The 22,463-nt window shown below is 42.3% G+C and overlaps 1 protein-coding gene across 3 annotated transcripts; it reads right to left on the bottom strand.

The window, feature by feature from the left end:
• Positions 1–1,094: 1,094 nt before the first annotated feature.
• On the bottom strand, positions 1,095–20,538 carry per1a (period circadian clock 1a). Of its 3 annotated transcripts, none has more exons than XM_084401187.1 (20): positions 20,404–20,538; positions 18,158–18,616; positions 11,424–11,677; positions 11,218–11,339; positions 10,923–11,124; positions 9,223–9,417; positions 8,403–8,481; positions 8,207–8,313; positions 7,961–8,114; positions 7,521–7,764; positions 6,747–6,855; positions 6,519–6,660; positions 6,233–6,348; positions 5,880–6,050; positions 5,440–5,757; positions 4,395–5,350; positions 4,125–4,314; positions 3,749–3,932; positions 3,024–3,174; positions 1,095–2,673 (listed from the first exon to the last, which is right to left on the bottom strand). In XM_084401187.1, exons 2-20 carry the CDS (start codon positions 18,460–18,462, stop codon positions 2,473–2,475), a joined length of 4,200 nt encoding a protein of 1,399 aa, XP_084257313.1. In that variant the 5' UTR covers positions 18,463–18,616; positions 20,404–20,538; the 3' UTR covers positions 1,095–2,472. The 3 variants fall into 3 exon arrangements, with proteins under 3 accessions (XP_084257313.1, XP_084257314.1, XP_084257315.1); XM_084401188.1 differs by having other exon boundaries at positions 5,880–6,047; XM_084401189.1 differs by having other exon boundaries at positions 6,519–6,657.
• Between the last annotated feature and the right edge of the window lie 1,925 nt (positions 20,539–22,463).

The raw sequence follows: 22,463 nt of genomic DNA, 5'->3' as shown, positions 1-22,463 counted from the left end.
ATTTCACAGCCATAATTCACTTACAAAATTTAAGAGTCAATGATGTTTAGTGTTATTGATGTCAAATATGGCACAATGTATTGACTTAAGCCGGGGACACAATTAACGACTGTAAGGCAGAGTATTAATGTAATTTCATATTTACGACTGATAATGCCCAAACGCGCTGAGACAGAGACAGTTGCGTTCAGTCTGTGTTAACAGTCTGTGTTTAAAATTTGCTCTAGTCATTGGAAACAGTCTGTAAGAATGTTTCAGCTAGTCGTTAAGTGCGTCCCCGGCATTAGGGTGCTTTTTTTTAGCTTAACAGCTCACCAGCTCACCAGCTCGTTCATTGTAGGAAAAGAACAGCATGAACATTCTTCAGAATATCTTCTTATGTGTTTAATGGAAGAAAGAAAACAAATTTGGAATGGCATGTAGGTGATCAAATGACATTAATGGGTGATCATTTTCTTTAACATGTCATGTAATTCATGAAATTCATTATGTTAAAAATCAGTGGATATGAATGAAACAGAACTGCAATGCAGAACTGCCATCCCGCATCCTACACAAACAGCTTGTTGGAATGTATCATGCCACTACAGACATCTCCTCTCTCATTATGGTTTGAACATGAAATCTTCTATCACACAAAGTCAACAACAAACAGCTCATTGCTTTTCTATATCTCAGGTTTTTCAGAGAGTTCTATGTAAATATTCATAGAGATCAACAAGGAGAGCTTACAGAAACCTGTCAATTTTGCTAATCTGGAGATATGGAGACGAGAGCAGTCTGAACTGCATTCTTGAGCTGGAGAAAACTACAGATTTAAGCTTTAAAAAGTAGACAGGGAAAGTGGAATGCTTTCTCCTTATGTCACCTTAGACACATATTTCAGTTGGGCTGTGAAAACAGTTTTCCTTTGGAAAATGAAAGAGGAGTCAAAATCTTGGAAATATTTGATTTGGGTGAAGATAATTCAAAGCAAAGCTTGAAGAGTTACCAGATATGTTACAATGCGCCCTCTAGTGGCTACGAAGATCAATTCAGTCATGTTACCAAAAAAATAATAATAATAATAATAATAAAAACATCAGATGGTCAAATCAGATTACTAAAAACATAACATGTATTTATTTAGTTTAAAAGTAGAAAAATACAATTTTCAAGCATGTTTGAGTAAAAAAAAATTGAATCAAGGACTTGGCAAATGTACTAAATCAATTTACAATTCCTGCACATTTAACAGAAACTTTAAACAGAACTGTACTGCATGTAGACTGATTGGGCCTGTCTGCTTTCACAGAAAAGCTTTTGAAAAACCCTCGCTGACAAATCTGAGGGAAACAGAAAACGAGGGAAATAGCTGTCTTCAAAATTCTAATTATTATTTTTTTTTTTTATATATATAATAGAGTCCTGCATTTGTTGAAGAACTGAACAAGACATTGGATGCAAAAAAGGTACACATAAACTATTCTTGTGCTTCTATGGACTATCTAGTGAAACAAAGGGATTGTCAAGCTCATCCGTGAGGCTTTTAGAAGTAAATACATCTCTATTCAAAATCCATTAATTTACATTTTATGGACTTAATAGTATCAAAAGCACCTTCAAATACATTGTTTTGTAAACCATATCCAGTTGTTTGAATATGAACAAATAAAAAAATCTTTAACACTACCAGTAAAAAATGTTGTTTGTGATGGACTGGTGATGTGAGCGCAAATGCTTTTGGCTAAGAAAACTTAATTTTGTGTGTTATTGTATTTTGATTGTCTAAGATTGCAATATATAAACGGACATTTGAAGGTAAATATCGTAAAACGGGACAATTATCTTGCAATGCATTGGCAACTTGGTTAGAGAATGTTTCTGGCCTATCATACCTCTTTTCAACCAAAATAGTTTGCGTTTCAGTGCCATAATTCCTGGGAATCGTTCAGAACGGTTTGAGAATTGATACACAGTGTCTGTAAAAAGGGCTATGAAAGGGTCTTATTTCAAACTTGTAAATTCCTGGTACAACTGTTCATAATTCTATAAACTCAATAACTCATGGTTTAAAGAACTGCCTGTAATAGGAAAAGGTCACATGGTGTCATGAATAATTCTGAAACAGCGCCTGTCATAGGATAAGTCCAGGCAGGCTCATGAATAATTATAAGAACCTGGAAGCAGAATATAGTGCAACAATGCTCTAACATCCACTACGTGCAACAGGTTAACATCTCGAAACATATTCCTTTTAAGCTATAAAAATTAAAGGAAATCTTTCCCTTCTTTTCTCTATTGTTCAGATTGATATACTGATTGAACTGACATTCATAAGTTCATAAATCTTTCACACTTTCAGCTTGGTCCAAATTCAACTTGGTCCTAAAAGTCTATGAGGCAGCAGCACAACCAATCACTGTCCAGCAGTCAGCAGTCCCTCTTCACTTTCGCTGATTATGACACTTCCACCTCCTCCATGGCCCACTCCTACGTGCTCGTGCTGGCCTGATTGTCTATCTGTTCACAATCAGATGAAGGGGGGCTCAAGGGAAAGGCTGTTTCTGCAGTGATACGTTTATCTTGTTGTTTGGCCTCTTCTCTCAAAACCATGCTGAGATCCATCTCATGAAATTCCAAATCGAATGGAGGAGTCAAGAAATCTGGGGGAGTTGCACATCCTGTGCAAGACTGTGAAGAAAAGTGTGAAGCACATTAGAGACGTTAAAGATGTTAGCATGTTGCTAAGCTAACACTCTAAAAGGTAGAAAAATGCACTACCACACAAATGTTGGGTCAAAGTCTATTTTTTTCTTCTTCAGTTTTTCAGTACTTCAGAACACTATATATTTAGAGTTGACATTTCCTTCGTCCACCATCTTGAAATAAAATGTTGCATGAGCCTGTTGCAAGGCATTCTGGGTAATTACCTCATTTGTGAAAGATACATGCAGTGAGAACTGCATCAGAAGCTGGCCAGCACTAGAAAGCAGCAAAATGTTGGTACAGACTTTGCGTCATTTTTGTTAAGAACTACTCACTGTAATGTTGATGGCTTTTGGTAGGCAGCCCGTTTGAATCCAGGGGTGGACCTGCGTTAACTCTTTCTTCTGCTCTTCAGTAAAGTGAGGCTGATGGTTCTGAACAGCTTTCAGGGCATCTCTGTCTTCTTTCAGTACTGAGTCTCTGTCTCTGTACAAATACACATTCAAATAAATGTACTCTATCTTCTGGCAGAGTTTAAGCTACACTTAATAGTAAAAAAAAAAACTTTGTCAGGGAGTGAAAAAGGTAGAAAAATATGAAATTGCCCAGTGAGTCAATTTTATTCTCACCAAATTTGCTTTGTAATTATAGTAACGAAACTCATAATTAAAGGGTTAGTTCACCCCAAAATTTTAATTCTGTCATTAATTACTCACCCTCATGTCGTTCCAAACCCGTAAGACCTTCGTTCATCTTTGGAACACAAATGAAGATATTTTTGATAAAATCTGAGACCTTTCTGTCCCTCCATTGACAGCAACGTCATTGCAACTTTCAAGGCCCAGAAAGGTGGTAAAGACATAGTTAAAATAGTCCATGTGACTACAGTAGTAACAGGTTTGGAACGACATGAGGGTGGAGTAATTAATGACAGAATTTTAATTTTGGGGTGAACTAACCCTTTAAGGACCCTTTTTTTTTACCTAAAATAAATACACCAGAACCAGCTAATCAAGATATATAACAGGTTTGGAAGTAACTTTAGTAAAAATGGCCTTACTTGATGGGAATCTGGTATGTCATCATAACCTTGTCATCTGTGTTGGCCATGAGGAGCCAGATGGGGTCCTGTAGGACAAAATTTATGAACTGCTCCCCTCCCAGATCCCCAGATGCTGGTTTATGAGTGTGATCATTCTCTGACGAGTCAATGCTTCCAAAGTACTTGCTTGTATTACTGCTCCCTGAGATAAAATAAATAAATAAATTGTAACTGCATGGAAAAAAGAAACCAGTACAATTCTTAAAAATGTCTTCATTTTTGTTCCATCACAGAAGAAAAGTCATATAGGTTTGTAAAGACATGAGGGTGAGTATTGGTGAGTTTGGGTGATCTATAACTTTAAGAATGAAGCATACATGAGTAAATTACTCACTAGTGCCACTTCCAGATGTGCTACACCCATTTGATCCAGAGGCAAATGACCCAGACCCAGATCCAGACCCTGAAGACCCAGAGCCTGAGGCGGCAGAGCCAGTTCCTGAGCGGGAGTCCTCTTGCAGCAGTAGGTCCAGCATGTCACTGGAGGTCGACATGGAGTCCTGGTTTGACTCATTGACTTCATGCTAAAAGAAATTAACTCAAAGTTAGCCAAGAAGCAAGGTAATTAAAAACAAATGGGTTTAAAACGGTTCTTAATTCTTACGCTGTTATTTGGCTTGGCATCTTTGGTGTTGCTGCGATTGCAGGAATTCGGCACCACAGTCCCACCTACTTGTGTTGCGCCTACTCCTGGGGGTGGAGTCTGTAGCGTAGCATCTGTTCCGTTACTTGGCAATTCCTCAAGTTGTAGAAGATTGAGTGGGGAGGAGCATCGGGATTGAAAAAGAGGGGATCCGGTCCCTTCTCTCTCGCCAGCCTGTTGCCCGGTGGACTGGGGTGTGCTGGAACGAGACTGTCCATGTAGTGTAGTGTTGGCATTTCCGGCTGGCATTGATGGAGAGTTGGGGAAAATGAATGGGGGATTTGGGTTGTAGAACTGCTGGGGAATCACTGCAGGCATAGTGGGATTCATTTGAGAGCCCAATGGATGTAACTGCCCTACTGCAGGATTAAACGATGGTACACCCGGGTTCATTTGAACAAAAGAGCAAGGGAACTGGCCCAAGGGGTTCATCTGGGCAGGCAGTTGCCCACTGAGCTGCAAGTTGGCTGGGTTCAACTGTGGTCCTGGATTACCAAGTTGTGGAAAAATATAGTTGGGCATCATGAAGGTGACAGGTGGCATCACTGGAGGAAAGCCTTGCATGGGGAACCTAGGAACTCCTGCTTGCAAGGAATGATCCATTCCCATCTGGGGCATCAAGAAAGGCGACGAAATGGGAAACATGGGCATGTAGCCTGGTGGAACGGAGGTCATCACGGGAGCACCACTGGTCTGTGATGCCACAGATGGTTGCCAAGATGTGGAAGAGTGCTGGATTGAGGGGAAGTCGGGTCTTATTGCTGCAGGATTAGATCCTCTATAGGGGCCAGATCCAGAGAGGGAGGGAATGTCCGGAATGCTGTCTTCTATTTGATGTTTACGTTTTTTCCCACCTCTCCCATGCCGACGACTGTTGCTGTTATCTACAGAAGGATAGTTCTGGGAGCTATTCACTCCTAGACAGAACAAGCCAAATAATAAGGGCGTGAGTAAAGGAAGTCAGACAGACAAATGCAACCTATTAACAACTATACAATGCTGTTACCTTTTGTCCCAGGTGTAGACGTGCTTCTGCGCTGTGGTGGCTCGCTGGGTTGGACCATCCGCAGCTGGCTGATGTCTCTAAAACGGTTGAGGAAGGCTTGCTCTTCTTGCTGGGTGTGTGTGGATAACATCGCCTTCGTGAGGCCCTTTCCTGCACTTCCTCCACCTCTTCTCTCCTTCTCCTTTTCTTTCTCGGGAACAGCAGCAGTGGGGGACGGGGTCTGCTGAGGGTTCACAGGCATGGCAGAGGCAACAGCAGAGGGTGGAGATAACGTGGAAGGTGTTGGGGTGGTTGGTGGCTCCTCCATCATAACAATGTCTGGATGTAGATCGAACATCAAACAGATTGCTTGCTTTTGCACAGTCTGACGTTTAATGAAATATAAGACATACCATGTATAGGTCGGTGACAAGAATAGACTGGAAAAAAAGTGTTCATACCCGATTCAGGTGGCTTCTTATCACCAACGTGAACGATGGTGCTGCTGAAACTGCACTGGGAAGTGGCAGACATAACGCTTTCTGCCTTACAGTGCAGAGCCAGAGGGGTTAGGGGGTGTCCTGGTGCTGCAGGGACAACCTTTGAACCCTCGTTCACCACAAGAGTCTCTGCTATGTCAAAAGAGAAGAGTGAACTTCAGCTACACAGAGAACATTCACAGACATCAGTTGACACTGGAAGAATTCCAATAGTGATCGATTGTATGAGTCTTTCTCTCCGTCCCTGACTTTCTGAATACTTATAGGATGTTTTGGGTAAATATCCCATTACCCTTTAGCAATCCATTACTCACCTTCGGTTGCTCCAGCTTCTTCCCTTTGTTTATCATCGTCAGAGGTAGAAGAGGTTGTATAAGATGAGCCACACTTCCTCTTTACTGTGCCAGGAACATTAAAGCTCTCCAGATATCTGAACAACACAGTGAAAAACATGAGACCACTACATATCCAATAAACAAACTTCAAACATAAACCTATAAAACATCTTTTGTCTCTTCAAATAAGATAAAATAAAAATAAATTCACACAAAACAAATGCCCAAATCCTTGTACAAGCAGAAACATAAGTGAGAAAATCACCGTATGATGCTGTCCAGACAGTTGATCTGCTGGTATGAGTAGATGGTGGGCAGCTCCTTCCTAGGTGGACTTGACAGTGCTAAACCTGCCAGACCTTCTCTAGCAGAGGCCTCTGCTGTGTCTGCTGCCTTTGCCAGTGCTTCTGAAATATGACAGCAATCATGTCGTGACCTCAGACTAAAGAGATGAAGTCAGGTCATTATTATTTGACATATTCGTAATGTTTACCTAAGCTACCCTGTTTGAGAGCTGGCGGTCGGTTTCGGGATTCAATGAAGACTTGCTGTCCGCTGGCCTTTACCATGTGTATGTCTTTACAAATCTGCTCAAACGTCATCTAGGAAAAAATAAATGAGGAAAAAAAGGTTGACATGGCGCATTCTATACAAGGGTATATAATAACATTCATACAAGTGAAAATTATAGGGAATTTCACAAGTCCAAATAATTTTGGGGATAAACATGTACACTACGATTCAAAGGTTTGAGGTCGGTAAGATTTTCTTTTTTTTAAGTAATGAATACTTTTATTCAACAAGGACACATTCAATTGATCAAAAAGAGAAAGAAAGACATTTATAATGATACAAATGTTTTCTATTTCAAATGAATGCTTTTGAACTTTCTAATAATCAAACAATCCAGAAAAGAATGTATATGGTTTCCACAAATATATTGAACAGCACAACTTGAGCACTAAATAAGCATATTAGAATGATTATTAGAACAATATTAGAATGATAATGGAAATTCAGCTTTGGCGTTACAGGAAATAAATAAATTTTAAATTGTAATAATATTTCACAATATTACTGTTTTTACTGTACAATTTACTGTATTTTTTATCAGCCTTGGTGATCATAAAAGATTACTTTCAAAAAAATTATAAAAATTGTACAGACCCCAACCTTGTGAACGGTAGTGATGCTTGTTTTTATTTCATTATGTAATGTTAAATGCTGTAACGTGTATGTCTGGATTGATAATGATAAACATTCTCACTGGTTTCCTGGGCTTCATCTGGTCCTCGGAAGCATGTCCGTTACTCTCAGAGGAGGAAGTGGCACCTTGCTGGTGCTCGTGTGAGCCGCTGCTGCCCAGGCTGCCGTACCCCTGTGAGCTGCCGGCATGAATGGGCTGCACCAGGAACCTGTGGATCAACTCGTTCAGCTGCGGCACATCTGGGGACATGGTTCTCACCTCCCCACCCTCCGGGGCAGTGAACACGTCCTCGTTCAATGGACTCCTACAGAAAGGAAGTGATGGTAGACAAGCTTTGTGAAACCACTTAACAGTAGATTAGCTCATATGAGTGCATGCCCATGCAGAACATACTATCATCATGCCAGAGGGGTTGCAAGGGCGTTGCTATGTGGTTGCTGGGACGTTGATTTTTCCTTTAGTGCTGTATGATTTAAGGAGAAAACTGTGCAGCCACTTACGTTCGAACTTTGTGGCGTCCCACTATGAAAGCCACCTTCCTGCTCCAGGGGTTGATGAAGGATGACCAGCTGGTGTCGAGGGTCAGGTACTCCCCACTTTGAGCACGCATACGCAGGGGCGAGTGGTCAAATGGCTGCCCTGCAAACTGGATAACTGATGAAGAAAGGACGAAAACTAGATTAAAGAATTCCGCTGCACAAATATTCACCATTGAATTGTGCCTGCGTCTAGAATGACCGACTCACTTTTCTTGTGAATGGCCACCATAAGGAGTCTGTCTTCCGGATGCAAGTAAATAAGCACCGGTTTCCCAACCAAGTCCTGAGGCATGTAACCAAGTAACGGCACTGCCCTGCAAATGAGAGAGGAGGAGGTTTATGTAACTGTTCAAAAGAGACATGGCTGGTAAAAATGGGAGACAGCTCTAGGCAAAATGCAAACCTTTCATCAATCTCTTGGAAGAGACAGTTTGGGGTGTGACTGGTGGTAAAAATTCTCTTATCTGCTGGGATACGAGGTGCTGTCATGTGAAAAACAGAAAAATATAAGAACAGACACAAAACAACAGAGTGTGATTATTTTATCACGGTGTGTCAATATTACATGTACATACAGTAAGGGTGATTTTTCAATTAAGGGCATTTGACAAGTAATTACAGAGACACATTTTGAATGTTTAAAGCTATTATAATCTATCGTTACCAGATGGTAAGTGAATCAGACCAGTTTCTTGTCAACATGCGTAGTATTTAAATGTTAAGAGTATGCTTTCATAACAGTGAGATTGGGTTTCATACAGTAAGTACACTACCATTCAAAAGTTTGAAGTCTGTAAGATTTCAAGACTCCATTTATTTAATAAAAAATACAGTAAATTGTGAAACATTATTACAATTTATATTTGAATATATTAAAATGTAGTTTATTCCTGTGATGGTAAAGCTGAATTTTCAGCATCATTACTCCAGTCTTCAGTGTCACATGATCTTTCAGAAATCAACACATTTCTTATTATTATCAATGTTGATAACCGTTGTGCTGCTTAATATTTTTGTAAAAAACCATGATACATTTTTTCAGGTTTCTTTGATGAATAGGAAGTTCAAAAGACCAGCATGTATTTGAAATAGAAATCTTTTAGCATTATAAATGTCTTTACTTGTCCTTGCTGAATAAAAGCATTAATTTCCTTAACATTTTTTAAACCTTACTGACCCCAAACTTCTGAATGGTAGTGTATTTGACATTGACAGTGTCTTACCCTCGTAGCCAGAGTGAACTCTCTCAGCGATGAGGAGGCAGCAGGGCTCAGGTTGGGATGTGTCGGAGTCCCTCAGGGTTAGCTGATATGGCGTGAGACGGAAGGGGTAATACTTCACTTCATTACCGTCACTGTCCCTACCTCTGCTGATCCGACAAAACATTGACTTTTCCTCGGCACAGTCCACCTGTGAGGCTGTACGAAAATGGAGCTTTAATAAATACTCATTTTTCCCAGCATAACAAAATTACAGCCAATCAGAACATGCTGTTTAAAATTATTGATGCTTAAAAGGTACACTTAATTTCTGAGCTACTGCCATCTGTTTGTGTCAACAGCAGTGTTGTTTTAGTATCTTTGATATGCTGATAGTTTTTAATATTGTGAATCTTTTTTTATATATATACATTTTTAGTAATTTTGTCGTTTTTGTCATTTTTATTAGTTTTTTTTATATATATTTTTACATTTTTATTGTTTTTTATATCAGTTTTAGTTTGAGATATTTTAGTACTTCAAGTTAAACTAAATGAATATAACAAATGTTGCCTAGGCAACTAGATGATATAAAATCATTTTAATACTTTATTTCAGTTAACGTTTATTTTATTTTAGGTAACGCAAATGTTTTTATGGTTTTAGTTTTAGTTAATTATAATAACTCTGGTCAGCATCCTGGACTAGCGATGTTTGCCCGCATCAGGGCAGGAATACCTGGTTGGAAGAGGAAGGGTGGGGGTGGAGTATTTGTGGAGACCTGTAATTATTTTCTGTTACCAATTGCATTTAGTATGAATGGATGTAGTAGGTCATTTGGGTACTTTTCGCCTACTGTTTTATGAATACTGTTTTATGAATACTTTGGATTCAGACATACTACTCGGCTCACACACTGTTTTTTACCCACTGTATAGTATGGAAGTACGCATATTCGGACGCAGCGCATGACTCAAAAATGCACACCCTTACATTTTTTTTTTAAGTGTGCCAATATTAACAGTATTGGCTGAATGGGACAAAAACATGTGCATAGCGAATACAACTGTGTAACCAGTGCTTAATTTGAGTCAGATCCTGCCGAATCCTGTTCCGGAAAATGTCTGATTTTGGATTTTTGCATTTCGGGATAAAAAAAAACAAAAAAAACGATTTAAACGATGTGTGAGACAGAGTTCAATTAAAAATAAGATAATATCGCTAAAATGTCAAAAAGACAGTGAAGCATATATTCATTTTTCATATCCGGGAGTAAAGCTGATGGTGTTTCTGATCAAAAGAGATAACGAGAAGATGGAACTGCACCCCTGGACAATTCTACTAATACTAATCAGCATAGCGGGAGACACGAACAACGGGCGTTAGATTAGTCAGAAATCAAAGAGGCGACAACTTTGTTGGTGAGAGAGAATATCACTGATCAACTGAATGACATTTGGTCTCAACGTAGCTAAATACGTGACAGAATAATAAAATAGGCTGTAGTTAGGGCCATGCAGAAACTTGTGAACGATGCTCTTATTTAGTTGTGCTACCACCGTTTAGTGACGTCATTGTACGTTCGGGGAAATCTGAAGATGTAAGGTAAGTGTTGGTCTTAATTATTAGTTTACAAATGAAGCACTGTCTGTAACTGATTTACAAAAGTTTCTTTGCACTCTGCTTTGTCACTATATTCGCACAGTCAAAAAACTTTGACATACTGGTGCCTGCGCAGGAGGACCACGCCGGCAGGCGGCTGGGAGCGGTGCTGCTGTAAAAGGTGCTGACGTCCTGAGGCGCGAGCAGCTCCGAAAACAGAGCCCCCTGAAGCCTCTCGGGTTTACAGCGCAGCAGAGAGGCCGCCTGGGATGTGATGTACACAACTTTACCAGAGAGGAACGACACCGCCACAGAGAACGTGTCCTAGGATGGAATAGAGAAAAAATAAAAGAAGTTCATTAGATTCTTCTAAAGGGTCACAGCCTGATGTGTACGAGGTAACCTGTCTAGTCATACCGTGTTTTGAAGGGTGTACTCTGATGTGATGTTGTCTAGCTCTTCGATAGTAAACGACGACAGGTCCAAACAACAACCATGGCTCTCTTCCACACTCCACTGATGGTAGTACTCTTGATTAGCTACAGAAGGTCACAACACACGCTTTCATTGGCACACATTCCAGAACAAGGAAATGCAATTTAAGTTTTTGTTTTCTTACTCACCTCTCACTTGCTTGACACAGCTAAGCGCATACTGCAGGGAGGCTAGGGTGCTAGATCGGCCCTTCCTGTGCCGTTCCGCCGGCATGCGGACCTTTAGCTCGCGCAGGGCCTTCAGCAGCTCTCTCTGGGTCTGCAGCCGGGCCGCCTGGTCACCGCTGGCTGATAGGGAGGTCGGCTGATCCTGCTCCGAGCTGCCACTCAAAAGACTGAACGACATCGAGCTGCTAGGAGGGGAGGGACTGTTTCCATTTGAGCTGAGGAGAGACATTTTTAATGAGGGAAATTAGCCAGTATTTTTAAAACCAGTCTGTTACTAAAAATGATATATTCTGCCCTGAGCGTAGCATCCTTGTGCCTCCCTTTTCTGGGATTGGGAACAAATTGTACCAAGACAAACCTAAATGCTGCAATTAGCTTATTAAACTGAATGTGTGAGCTATTTATATATGAATCCTCCTCCCCACAGTTTTTATTTCTTTGCTGACTAAAGTGGTTCAAAGAGAAGTAACACAGGTTTACACTTGTACATTTAGCTAAGACACATATAATTGATTAAAATTGATTAAATGGAACCTATTTTAAGCATGGTGCATCAATCCTTTACATTTATGTGTGTATACGTGTTTACTGTTGTCTAGATGTGTGTTCGGTACATATATATATTACATGTGTCTACTCTGTTGAGCGATGAGTGAGCAACCTTTAGAGAGTCTTGTATGAGTGAATGTCTTGTTTGTATGAGTTCCCTTTCAAGGGAACTCCCGTTGCGTCGAGAATGACGCTATGGGGAACGCTTTGCGTGATGACGTCTTGAAGCACATGTAAAATCAGTCCAATGGTGTAGCGGGACGTCAGAGGCGGGTGACGTCACGTACCAGGAAGCTATAAAAGCCGGCCCGAAACAGAAAACGAAAGCTTTCTGAGTCTTCAGTCGCGCTCTGTGTTGAATCTGTCCTTGTTATTTGGTGTTGTCTGTCTATATATATATATATTTATTCAGATATGGCGAGCAAGCAGCAGTATCGAGTGTGTGTCCATCCCTGCCCGCGTTATTTAACGGGAGGTGACACACACACTCTTTGTGTTGTTTGTTTGGGAGAGGAGCATGCCCAGTCAGCACTCGAGGGTGGTGACTGTGTGCATTGCTGTGCGCTTCCATTGCGGACGCTCCGATCCCGGTTGGCTCGGTTCAATCCCGACCACGTTCCCCAGGGCTCGGGTCCCGCCGCGGCTGAGGCTCGGCGGCGATCTCAGACCTGGGGTTCGCAAATGGATCTGTCAGTGGATGTTGAGACGGGCTCTGCCTTATCTCAGCCTCTTACTGACAGATCCAGTGCCTCTCATCAGGGTGTGGAACCACGCGCTGCGGTTTCTTCCCCCCCGATAGAGGCACCAATACTGCAACTATCCAGCTCTGAGGAGTTGGATGTTGTAAGTATTGATGCTGAGTCTGAGGATTCGCCACCTCAGTCTCATGCTTTTGAGGAACTGCTCGATGTGATCACGAGAGCAGTTGACAGATTGTCTATTGAGTGGCCAGAGGATAGGCAGGACGTTCGTTCAAAAAGCAAACTCGACGAACGCTTCCTGCCATCTCGTGCTCAGCCCCAGCGTAGGAGCCTGCCGTTTTTCCCCGATCTCCACACCGAGGTGTCGAGATCGTGGGGGAGACCAGTCTCTTACAGAGTTTACACACCACACACCTCTCTATATTCCACTATTTCACAATATAAAGAGCATGGTTATGGGGAGATGCCGAAGGTGGAAGAGACGCTCGCGGGCTATCTCTCTCCAGCAACGGCATCTTCCCTGAAGGCTCCTACACTTCCCTCAAAGCCAGTAAAGTTGACATCTTCCCTGATTAATAAGTCGTATGCAGCCGCTGGTCAAGCTGCAGCGTGTCTGCATACGATGTCTATTTTACAAGCCTATCAGGCAGAATTATTGGGGGATTTAGAGGAGGGCGGGGGAATCGGTCCCGACACTGTGGCTGAACTGCGCAGAGCCACGGATGTTTCTCTCAGAGCCACCAAGGAGACCGCTAAATCTATCGGGCGGTCTATGGCAGCCCTGGTGGCTACTGAGAGGCATCTGTGGCTCAACCTGAGCGATATTAAGGACAAAGAAAAGCATGTTCTGTTAGACGCTCCGGTTTCCACTGCCGGGTTATTTGGGGATGCAGTAAATATTGCGGTTGCAAAATCACAAGAAGCCGCTAAACAAGCATCTGCTCTTCAAAAGCTTCTTCCCCGCCGTTCTTTCTATGAGGCTGCTGAGCGGGAGCAGCCTCACTCCTCTAAAAAGGGTGCTGAGCATCGTGCCACTCAGAAGCAGAGCGTGTCCTCCCGTGCTCCCCCACAAAAATCTCGGGGACACGGAGGGCGCGCTCAAACCCAGCAGTCTTCGAGGGGTAGAACGGATCTGCGGACCGTTATTACCGCCAAGAAGGCTGCTGGGAAAAAATCCTGACGTCCGAGGGCTCAGGATTAATGAGGGTAGTCCCCCCCGAAGCAGAGCGGTTAACACCTCTTTTTACGGTGCCCGTCTCTCTTCGGTACCCTCAGGGGACCGTTCTGCCAACCCTGCCGCCATCGGTGTTACAGGGCGCAGCGGTCTCCGGCGAGCACATATCTCAAGGACCACCCGGAAACGTAGTGGCCTCGGGATGCCCGCCCCCTCCGAGGAGGGTGTTAGAGCAGTCTGTTCGGTCGCTCCCTGCCGGTGCGCCGTTACAGGGCGTCGAATTGACTGCTCAACAACAACAAAATCCAGAAACCAGTCTCGAGAGGCTGGTACCTCTAGTAGAATCTTTGACAGCGTGGAAGCTACTGTCAAATGTTTCTCGTTGGGTCCTGCAGACCGTAGAAAAAGGGTATCAGATACAATTCAAGAAACGCCCACCTCGGTTTATGGGGGTCCTACCCACAGTGGTGGGCCCCGAGCAGGTTCTGGTTATGGAACAGGAAGTAAACACTCTGTTAGAGAAAGGGGCCATAGAATATGTACCTCCCTCCGACAGGGAAACCGGGTTTTACAGCCGGTACTTCATAGTTCCAAAAAAGGACGGGGGATTGCGTCCCATTTTGGATCTTCGAGTTCTGAACGAGTCAGTCATGCAGCTCAAGTTCAAAATGTTGACATTGAGACAGATCGTGCCACAGATCAGGTCCGAGGACTGGTTTGTCACGATAGATCTCAAGGACGCATATTTCCATATTTCCATCCGTCCGTGTCATTGGAAGTTCCTGAGGTTTGCTTTCGGGGGCAAAGCATACCAATATCGTGTTCTTCCATTCGGCCTAGCTTTATCACCCCGCACTTTCACGAAATGTATGGATGCAGCTCTGGCGCCTCTGCGCCTTCAGGGGATTCGCATCATGAACTACATCGACGATTGGTTGATTTTAGCTCAGTCGCATCAGTTGGCGGTTCAACATCGAGATGTTGTTCTCGCCCACATGAAAGAGCTGGGGTTACGGCTGAACGCCAAAAAGAGTGTGCTTTCTCCACTCCAGAGAACCACTTTCCTAGGCGTGGTTTGGGACTCAGTGTCGATGCAGGCGCGCCTGTCACCGCCACGTATAGAGTCCATCCTTGCAGCTGTGAAAAGTGTAAAGCTAGGCCAGCTACTCACTGTCAAACAGTTCCAGAGACTGTTGGGTCTCATGGCAGCAGCTTCCAACGTGATACCTTTTGGACTGCTACACATGAGGCCCCTGCAGTGGTGGCTCAGGACCAGGGGGTTTTCCCCGAGGGGCAACCCATTTCGCACAATCAGGGTCACGCGGCGATGCTTACGTGCCCTGGTTATGTGGAAGAAACCTTGGTTCCTGTCCCAGGGCCCAGTGTTGGGAGCTCCTTGTCGTCGCAAACTGCTAACGACGGATGCTTCCCTCACGGGTTGGGGAGCGATCCTGGAGGGTCGCTCAGCTCAAGGTCTGTGGGAAGACCATCATCGTTCCTGGCATATCAATCGCCTAGAGATGTTAGCTGTCTTCCGGGCTCTGAGGAGCTTTATCACAGATCTCAGGGGACACCATGTGCTAGTACATACGGACAACACGTCGGTAGTCGCCTATATCAACCATCAAGGGGGTTTGCGCTCGCGCCCGTTATCCAACTTGGCACGCCATATCCTCTTGTGGTCCCAGGGGAAGTTACTGTCACTCAGGGCAGCTTACATCCCCGGGGTACAGAATATAGGAGCAGACACTCTGTCGAGGCAGGGGCCGAGGCCCGGGGAATGGAGGCTCCACCCCGAGGTGGTGGAGCTGATATGGAGGGAGTTTGGCCAAGCACAAGTGGATCTGTTTGCGTCTCGAGAGACGTCTCACTGTCCACTCTGGTTCTCCCTCACGCATCCAGCTCCTCTGGGACTGGATGCTATGGTACAGACGTGGCCGAGGCTACGTCTGTACGCCTTTCCCCCAGTTGCTCTGCTCCCGGGAGTTCTGGAGAGAGTTCGCAGGGACCGGGTTTGCCTGCTTCTAATAGCCCCGCGTTGGCCGGGCAGAGTATGGTTTCCCGATCTGGTCTCCCTCCTCGACGGGCATCCTCTGGAGTTACCCGTCAGGAGAGACCTTCTGTCCCAGGCAGGGGGCTCAATATTTCACCCCCGCCCAGAACTGTGGAACCTGTGGGCTTGGCCTCTGAGGGGGCCCAGCTCATAGAGTCAGGTCTCTCAACTGAGGTTGTTGAGACCATTCTACAGTCCAGAGCTCCCTCCACGAGGAAACTTTATGCCCTGAAGTGGAGAGTATTCACTTCTTGGTGTAGTGACCGTCGGTTGGACCCAGTCCACTGCCCAATTGGTACAGTGCTGGAGTTCCTGCAGGACCGGTTCACTGCAGGTCTGACCCCGTCCACTTTAAAGGTCTATGTGGCGGCCATAGGTGCTTACCACATTCCTTTGGGTGGAATGTCTGTGGGGAAGGACCCTTTGGTATCTCGTTTCCTTCGTGGCACTTGGAGGCTGAGGCCTGCAGTCCGCTCTAGGGTGCCGCCATGGGACTTGTCCATTGCTCTACAAGGCCTGTCCCTGGCCCCCTTTGAGCCCATTGAGGAGGTTTCGGAAAAGTTTCTGACTTTGAAAGCTATTTTCCTTCTTGCCATTTCTTCTCTTAAGAGAATTGGGGATATTCAAGCATTGTCGGTTGCTCCGTCCTGCTTAGAGTTTGCTCCGGGTATGGTGAAAGCTTTTCTCCATCCCAGACCGGGTTATGTCCCCAAGGTCCCCACTAATGTGGCCAGACCTATTATTCTGCAGGCCTTCTGTCCTCCTCCCTTCCAGAATGCGGACCAGGAGGCTAATAATTTGCTTTGCCCAGTTCGGGCGTTAGACGCCTACGTCCACAGAGCTGCCCTGTGGCGCAGAAGTGATCAGTTATTTGTTTGCTTTGGCTCCCCTAACAAGGGAGGGCCGGTGTCTAAGCAAAGAATGAGCAAGTGGGTGGTCGAGGCTATCTCACTTGCTTATGAGGCGGCTGGGCAGCCTTCTCCTTTGGCTGTCCGGTCGCACTCTACAAGGAGTATGGCGGCCTCTAAGGCCCTTATTTCAGGAGTTTCTCTACAGGATGTCTGTGATGCGGCAGGCTGGTCCTCACCGCACACTTTCGTCAGGTTTTACTCTTTGGATCTAGACTCTGCTCCAGGGTCTCATGTTTTGTCATCCTAGTGCTGCTCTATTAGATTACACACAGGACAGACATTCGTAGCTATGGAGGCGTTGGTATAGACGTTCCCCATAGCGTCATTCTCGACGCAACGGGAGTTCCCTTGAAAGGGAACGCCTCGGTTACGACTGTAACCTCGGTTCCCTGAAGAGGGAACGAGCGTTGCGTCGCCTTGCCATATCTCCTTCATGCCTGTCAGCTCGACTTCAGACTTTTACGAAGCTTTCGTTTTCTGTTTCGGGCCGGCTTTTATAGCTTCCTGGTACGTGACGTCACCCGCCTCTGACGTCCCGCTACACCATTGGACTGATTTTACATGTGCTTCAAGACGTCATCACGCAAAGCGTTCCCCATAGCGTCATTCTCGACGCAACGCTCGTTCCCTCTTCAGGGAACCGAGGTTACAGTCGTAACCGAGGCGTTATGTATTATATATTTCTGCACTTACCATTATCATATTGTGTTTTCTGTTTCATTTGTGTATATGTGTTTTTTGTTTTATTTGACTGCCGCTGTAAGGTCAATGTCAATTTTTGTACCTGGACTCGAGGACCCCCTCGAAAACGAGATGGCTCATCTCAAGGGGTTATTCCTCTTCAATAAATAAATGTCAGTTATATAAAGTGACTTTGCAAAGGCATTCAAGCTATTTTATCGGTATATACGTACACCCACTGTTCAAATGTTTGCGGTAGACATTTATTTGTTCAAAAATACAGTAAAAACAGTAATATTGTGGAATCTAATTACATTTTAAAATAACTGTTTTCTAAATGGCAAAGCTGAATTTTCAGCATCATTACTCCAGTCTTCAGTGTCACATGATCCTTTAGAAATCACTCGAATATGCTGATTTGCTGCTCAAGAAACATTTCTTATTATTATCAATGCAGAAAACAATTGTGCTGCTTAATGTTTTGTGGAAACTTCTTTGATGAATAGAAAGTTCAAAAGCCAGCATTTACTTCATCAATTTTCAACTTAAAATATTCCTTTAACCATCTCCCTACCATATACAAGTCATTTTGAATAAATTGATCATTGGACTTAAATATCACATACCTCTTGCTTTCTGTAGTCTCAGTGGTTGAACCCTTGCCATTGTGAGAGCTGCAGGTGGATGTTTCTCGCCCCATGTGACCTTCGCTCTCCCTCTCGGTCGAGTCATTCCCGCTGGAATGGGCATCAGTGTCGTCCGAGTGTGTTAGCTGAGGTACTGTTAGGATGTCCAGTCCGGGGCGGACGGACTGGCTGTCAGTCTTTCCGGGAGAAGCATTACTGTGGGTTTCCCTTTCATCCTTATGTGTTCTTCCCGTCCCTGTACTAGTGGTACAGCTCACAGGTGTTTGGAAGTTGTCATTACTCATAATGAAGCAGAATAATTATATCTATAACATCTGTTTTGTGCATCTGTAAGGAATTTCTGACAAAGCAGGGCATGTGAACTCCTAGGTTATCCTAAATATCTGCTGCCCTAGTCCTGGATGTATCCACATAATAGATCATAAAGTTGTAAACCATCTGGTGGGAAACAATAAAAACAGAATAAGCATTAACGGAACACTAAGAGATATGAATTTCAACTTTGATTTCAAGAAGAACACAGAGAACAGTGAATAAAAACAAGGTCTTCAGCATTGAAATATTTACTTTACTGAACTTTAACTTCTTCTTACATGTACTGTACATATACATAGTAGCCTATATTGCACATGTGTGTTCTGTCAAAAGAATTTCACGCAAGTTCATAAGAATGTTTTCTAGAAAGACTATTTATAACAGGTGGATAAATGTATATTGGGATCAAAGCGATGTGGATGGGAAAGCCATAATGCCAGAATAAAGGCTAATAGCCTCTGAAAAAAAACAAAAGAATAATAAAGATTAAGTCTCATACCCGGCATAGGTGTGAAAGGTTTGTCGAGTGAGAACAATAGAAACATGAATGGGAAAGTTTTCCACACCATAAACAACAGACTGCAAGGGAGCAATCATTTTTTTATTAGCCTTCTCTAAAAACACACATGACATGGTCTTAGAAAATGTTTAATAAGAATCCTAGCTTTACAGATAACAGATCCTCAGATTTGAAATGAAGTAGGAGCAGACTTGTGGCTTCAGTTGCGTGGAAAGGGGTTAAATGCATATTTATGTTCATATATATATTAACCTTAACCTAAAAAGTGTTTATATAGCTCTCTTTTCTTTCTCTGGATCATGCAGAAACTGTTTTATTTCCAACTCTGTGTATCCTAAATTTAAATGTATGAGGTTTTCAGTTTAAAATTCATTTTAATTTGTAAATAAATACATACATATTTAATACATTTGATTTCATATGTTTCTAATTAATATTAAATAGCGATTTTCTCACTGATTATCATTTATAAGTCTAAATTAAAGTGTTAGGATTTGTTTAAAGGCTATAATAAAAAAACAAAAATGATTTAAAATATACCATGGAAACATATTGTTGTAAATAATGATTAAAATCACTATTAGCTAAACAATTATATAACACATTCACTTCTGTATGGTATAAAAAAGATAAAAGAGTGTGACCTAAAAACACAGGATGTGTGGGAAGATGCATGTGTCTGAGTTGTGTCAGCATGAAAACTGAAATAGTAGTTTCCCCATCTTTACGTATTGGTTTTCTGTTCTCACCAGTTTTTCCTTACCCTGACAATCATGCATAATGAAGTAGCCTAACCTTTTTGGAACGGCGCTATAAATAGAACTTTATTATATGGGTGGAGTAGTTGTAAATACAATATTTAAAGTTATCAGAGTTATCTTTTCGAGACTCCTTATCTTTCCTTAACAGATTTAAATATATGCGCTTATTGTGAATGTGAGTCCTCTACCTGTAGACCTGTGGAATTACCTGACATCATATAAACACTGGTTGGAAATGAGAAATATTTTGATACAGTCAAGCACATTAAAACCATACATGGCCTATAGCCTACTACATATTCGAAACAGACAATCAAGTTAGTTATTAAAATATGCTGAAAAATAATGAAGTCAAATGACCTTATATACAATGGTAATCCCAAGAGCATTCCAAAATAACCATACATACATACATATATATATATATATAATTTTTTTTTATATATTTTTTTTTTTTACCAATGATCAGAGATTCGCAGTGCCATCAGAAAATGTCAGTAATAGGCCTATTAAATGTTTAAGGGTTAAACGTTTTTCTTTATCAAATATAGATTAAACTGACACTTATACACGTCCAAGACTATCAACACAATAAGCAAAATATTATGACAACACGTAGCTTTTCTTACCTTGTTAACGTATTTCTGTTCATCCGAATTGAAGTTTAAGCTGCTTTTCAGAGCTTGTATCCGAATGACGCCAGTGCAACACAGTAGTTCAGCACAGTAACTCTCTTCTTGACGGATATATTAACAACCCGTGTGCGGACACCACTATCATTCTTGTTTTGGGAACAAATTTCACGTGTTACCAGCAACTCTCTAAACAATCTTTCATTGGCTACTAGACTGCCATAACTCCGCCTACCGTGCATAAACCCCGCCCATCAACTTGAAATTCGCGCTGCTATTGGACATATGGGCGGGGCCTTAATTATTCGGCTCTCCTTTGTCACGTTGTAGCAGAGCTTCCCTCTTTAACTGTGTGGACGTCAATACGGAATTTGCACTTCCCCCAACCGTAATAACCGTTGTAGAGGCGAATGAGGGCTTTTTACTAATGCGATACATGACTAATACATTTCAATTTTTTTTTTTTAAGTAAAAAAAATAACCCTGAAAGTCTGTGAATAATTCTGTATGCATCGTTTAAATTATTTCTTGCATTCTACCGTTTGTTTTGCGCGTCTTTTATGTTGATTACAACATCAACACGCGCGGAGCCGTTGTCCCTCGTGCTCGTGCGGTCTGTTCAGTGTCCACCTGACACATGTGGGCGTGTGATGTCTCTCATGCACTCAGTGCACTCCCTGCTCAAAATATACGGTGAGTAAGTGAATCACAGTTGGACACATTTGTGGACAACGTGTTAAACGTTGAGAAAATTCTCAAATAATTTGATCAATTTATTATTTTATTAATTATTAATAATTTCAGGCTGACTGTTTAGGCTGACTTCATAACCCTGACACCCTTTTATAGTGGTATGAGATTATAATACCTTGGTACAGGATAATGTAGTCATTATCGCACAAGGAACCCTGACAGGGTCATAAGGTTTTGTATCACCCTCAAGAGGTTATTTTACGATAATAAACGGCTGTCTCTGTGCAAATGGTGGGGATTTTTCAGTATTGCAGGTTATATATTTACGTCAGTAGGTGGCGAAAAATAACCATCTTTTGTGTATCAGTGGGTCATTAAATCTAAACCGGGGACGACTGTAAGGCCGATTAAATGAATGTAATTTGATCTACGACTGATCGTGCCCAAACGTGCCGTTAACGGATATATTCAAAACAGAAACAAACAGCTGTTCTGTTCTCGGAGACGCTCGATGATTCATTATGATTGGGCAATTTTAAAACGGAGATAAAGATATAGGGTGAATACTGGTAAAGTGGGACACTTTCTTATAATTTACCTTCTGCATAATGTTTTATTATGATCCAAATGTCTTAGCCCCTCATATGATACAATTCTAAATAGCTTAAGTGCTCTACTCTACTATACAGAATAAAAAAGAAAGAAACATTAAACACAGGATGGATGACTCTTCCTCAAACACACATGGACCCCAAACCACATTTTTCCAGGTGCTACTGTCAAACTGGGACACCTTTATTGGCAAACTGGGACACTTCAAACACATTAAATTGTTATTCAAATGTAGGCCCAATGAATTAAATACACAATAACAATATAAACAACAACAACAAAAATAATAAAAATCACTTTTTTTAAGGAGGGGTGCAGGTACAGCAGATTCTTTCCACCCCTACCTCCCTCGCCTGTCCACAATATTTTGTATTGGGTTTAGTTTATTTCATATCAATTTAAAAAATAGAAATCTTCATAAACATTTCTTCTTATAGGCTAATTTTATTCCACACAGGCTAAGATTCATTTCTTTTTGTTGAAAAGTTTTTTGCAAATATTGCAAATGTCCCAGCCATCCAAGCTTGTATCATCCATCTTTCTTTTTTTTTTGGAATTGGCATTGTTTTTTAAAAACAGTTTTCAAATTTTGTTGAAATATCTAGCTAGCTAACTAAATTTATGAGGGACATACAAAAAGGGAACTCAATTCCCCCATTAGAATGACTTAAATGACTTTGGGCAAACTGGGACAGTGTCAAAATCACATACAAAAACAACAAAAAAAGATTCATATGAATGTGATTTTGACA

Source organism: Rutilus rutilus (assembly GCF_951802725.1).
Source record: "Rutilus rutilus genome assembly, chromosome: 25".
Lineage (NCBI taxonomy): Eukaryota > Metazoa > Chordata > Actinopteri > Cypriniformes > Leuciscidae > Rutilus > Rutilus rutilus.
Note: the sequence above shows the minus strand (reverse complement) of the source record. Positions and strands in the feature narration are given on the sequence as shown.

Coding starts and splice junctions, on each gene's coding strand:
- per1a (XM_084401187.1), bottom strand. CDS start 18,462: ATGAGTAATGACAACTTCCAAACACCTGTGAGCTGTACCACTAGTACA. Junction 11,125..11,217: donor AGTACACCCTTCAAAACACG/GTATGACTAGAC, acceptor ATTCCATCCTAG/GACACGTTCTCTGTGGCGGT. Junction 3,175..3,748: donor ACATACCAGATTCCCATCAA/GTAAGGCCATTT, acceptor GTATTTGTACAG/AGACAGAGACTCAGTACTGA.